Genomic DNA, 3,943 nt, shown 5'->3' with positions numbered 1-3,943 from the left:
GATAAGAGATTAAAACATTAGTGTCGTATTAATGTTGATACCAATAAGCTAATGCAATTTCGAAATTATTTCTAATATGTAAGAAAATGAAATAAATTATGAGTATGTATATATATAAATGTACAATAGAAATTTGTCATACGGGAACAGTTAAATTTCAATGTTGTAATATAGAAATTTTAAATATTCTATATCTACAATAAAAATCTAATATTTAATATTTTTTAAATTATATATAGTTACATTAAGATTACTTTGAGAAAGCTGCCAATTCATGTAGAACATAGTTAATTTGACGTATGTACAGATGATTTTTTGAGTTATACAATAATTACATTTTGTTTCATTATATTCTGCATATCAAAGATGATGATTACCGATCGAAGAGCACCATGGTTACTTTATGACTAACAATTGATGGCTTAGGTATTGTTTCGATGCTGCAATGGTCTGCAGTTTTAAATGGAAACTGGGCGAGTGTAGATCAATGAAGAATCTTAATCATATAATCTTGAAGGCTATATACAAAAAGAAATTCTCACTGTACTGTTCATGTGAATGCTAAAGTGTATAAAGATTAATTTTTGGACAATATAAGTTGTTGTATGACACAAATTATTGAGAACTTTTATCTTACTGATAATGATAAATATGTTATTGAAATTTCGAAGATGCATTGATTGCAAAATGTGGAAAAAATGGCAGCTGTTCCATGCTACGGATTTTCAATCGCTTATGCATCCCTGCTTCACCTTTTGCCGCATACTCGGAATATTTCCGTATCGCATCAACGCTTCGACTTTTGAAACTACGAAACCGCGCTGTATTCTGACAACCGTCATTACAAGCATTTTCTGCATTTACGAACTAGGAGTACTGTATAGAATTAACATTATTGGAACGATTAAGCTTGTATCCATAGCTTTGACTTTTGAACGCAATTGTTTTTTTACACTCAGCGGATTTATTGCGATTGTTACGTATATTTTCAACGGTCCTCGGATGCACTTACTCCAAAATGTAATGGAAATCTCTCTGAGACTGTCTCCTGATTCATTTCGAAAGCTATCTAAACTGATTCATGCTAAAGATATTTTTGGATTCTTTTTTCTAATCGGACAATCAGCATTTTATTATTCTATATTACAGTTTGATTACATGGACAAGATTTTCATACTGTATATGAACTTGATAATACTTCAAATGGATATGTTGTATATAAATTGCGTATGTATATTAAAAGCTTGTTTTAAGGAAATCAACGATAATCTGATGAATTTGGGGCAGGTCGTAGTGAACAACGAACCACATCTTTTGAGGAGGATTTATCACGAACAGAGAAATCCATTCCTATTAATGAAACTCAAAGCTTTGAGAAAACAGCATTTGATTATCAGTGACTCCGTGCAAATGTTGAATACAATTTTCAGTCTACAGCTTCTCGCTACCATAGTTATAACTTTTGCTGAACTTACTTTCCTTCTATATTTTTATATATTTCATTGGACAATTTTCTTAAAAGAGCTAGATCACGATCTTTTTGATTGGTTAGTGTTAACGTCTTTAATGTATCAAAGCACCAAAATAGCACTGATGGGATGGGCTTGTGATACTGGCAAGGATGAGGCCATGAGGATCGGTACCACCGTTCATGAAATATTGAATAACACTATCGATGAACAAATCAAAGATGAAGTAAATAAAATAATAAAATTTGATTTGTACATTTTCTGAAGATATCGTGTGTCAAACTTTATATATTAAATCTGTGCAGTTAGTAATTATTTCTTAATTTTGTATTTACTCATCTTCTAATCTGATGTTTTGTAGTTGCAGCTGTTTTCCTTGCAAGTACTGCAACGGGAAAATACATTTTCCGCTAAGGGTGTTACAGTAGACGCAACACTTCTCGTCGCGGTAAGTGAATGATTATTTGTTTTAAATAATGTGTATTGATTATTTATATATAATTTTAATTTTAGATAGTGAGTAACATCACTACATACCTATTAATTTTAATACAATTTTTAATTGCCGATCAAGTTTGCAATAAAAAAGTTACAAACAATATTACATAAACAATCCAATTAAAAAAAGATAATCAAATCAAATAAAAAAAAATATTTTTTTAAATATTAAAACGTATTCTTGTTGTGTATGTTTTAACATTAGACACATGTAGACATAATAGATGTATACATATAGAGACAAAATCTTATATATTAACATTTAATTGCAAAAATAAATTTTTACTGTGTGAATGCATTTTACTTGCTTATGTGTATCGTGTGTCAAATATAATAAATATATTTGCAAGAAATATCTTAATATGATAACTCTTGAGGTTAAAATTTGTTAACGATACCTTTAGTTAATCCTGTATAATAATTAAATTAATTTAGACTTGTTATAATTTTATTTTTCTCATAACATTAATGATAAAAAAGGAAACATATTTTTTAAACAGACTTCATAATTAAAATTAATCTTCAAAAACAGCTTATTGAATATTTCTTTGCACTTTAAGCTAATTCATTTATTAACGATGATTAAAGGACATTTCATCGAAATATAATGCGGTTGATAAATTAGCGTGATGATATTGATGTCTTTCGTCATTGCATTTTTTTATTATTGCTGAAATAAAGAAGATTAGCCATCCTGCATGTAATTTATAGATTACGATCTGTTAAGAATTTCACCAAAGAGAATATGTCGATTAATTTCAATCTAGATAAATAGTTAGATTAATCTTTATCAATAGCATTGTACTTGTATTCTAGTTTCATTTTATTAATATTGTATTTGTATTCTAGTTCTAATTTATTAACATTACATTTGTGACACATGTTTTTCACAGTAATGTTATACCTCAAAGCAATCGAGTAATTTGATGCTTTAGTACACAATATTAAAAATAGTAAAATAAATTAAGTCTAATTTAAAACATTTCGATAAATTCACGAAAACAATATATAATTAGTTGCATAAAATTCAAATATCAACGACATATTTTGATAAAAAAAAGTATCAACAATATTTTCACATTAAAAATGATAATAAATTATATAAAAATAAAAAATTTTAAGTACCAGTAAAAGTGTGTGTGATATTATAAAGAATATATCTTACAAAATCCTCTACATGATTAATGTATGAAGAACGAAATTTTAGCCATTATTAGAATTATTAATCTTTACGAGCTACCGATATGCTGTGAATTTATTGTTTTGTTAGTTTTGTGTATATATATATATAAAATATATTGCTGATATGTATCATAATAATTACACATTGTTATATTATGTAACAATACGTACGCTGTATTTCTAGTATGATGATTGAAGAGAGCGACATGGTTACTTAACGACTAACAAACTCATTGAGTTTGATCTCGTTTCTCGATGCACTATTGTGTTCTCAATTTTAAATTTATACCAAGTGTAAATCAACAACAAAAAGATATATATCGGTATATAACGCGTATGTTGTTAGAAAAATAAAATTAAATATTATAAAAGAGAAGCATTTGTAGATCACATTCGCATTATTGATAAAGTGTATAAATAACTGAAATAATTAATAGCTACAGTATATTGATAATAGGATTAATTTTTAAACTGTGCATCAACGGCTTAGAGTGAAGTTCTCCATAATGAAGACGTTCAACTCTTCGTCGAAATTCCACAAACGGGCCAAGGATAAAATACGGAAACAATGGCAATTGTTTCACGTCACAAACTTTGAATCCTTGATGTATCCCTGCTTCACCTTCTGTCGCATCCTCGGAATATTTCCGTACAGAATCAACATTTCAACTTTCGAAATTTACAAACCGCTTTTCATTCTATGCACCGTTATTATCCGCGTTTGTTGTATTTGCGAGTTGGTGATATTGTATGAGACACATTTCTGTAAAGATGATAATAAGCGTATTCAGAAT

General features: G+C 28.3%; 1 protein-coding gene across 1 annotated transcript; it reads left to right on the top strand.

Annotated features, from left to right (window-relative positions):
- Positions 1 to 642: 642 nt before the first annotated feature.
- On the top strand, positions 643 to 2,066 carry LOC108724651 (putative gustatory receptor 28b; the record flags this gene model as incomplete). Its single annotated transcript, XM_018451109.1, has 3 exons — positions 643 to 1,695; positions 1,831 to 1,917; positions 1,983 to 2,066. Coding segments are annotated over exons 1-3 (1,224 nt in total), but the record flags the coding sequence as incomplete, so codon positions are not given.
- Positions 2,067 to 3,943: the final 1,877 nt, after the last annotated feature.

Source organism: Mycetomoellerius zeteki, unplaced genomic scaffold (genome assembly GCF_001594055.1).
Source record: "Mycetomoellerius zeteki isolate Tzet28-1 unplaced genomic scaffold, Tzet1.0 scaffold31, whole genome shotgun sequence".
In the NCBI taxonomy this organism is placed as follows: Eukaryota; Metazoa; Arthropoda; class Insecta; order Hymenoptera; family Formicidae; genus Mycetomoellerius; species Mycetomoellerius zeteki.
The sequence above is the reverse complement of the archived record's forward strand: the minus strand, read 5'-3'. Positions and strand labels throughout refer to the sequence as shown.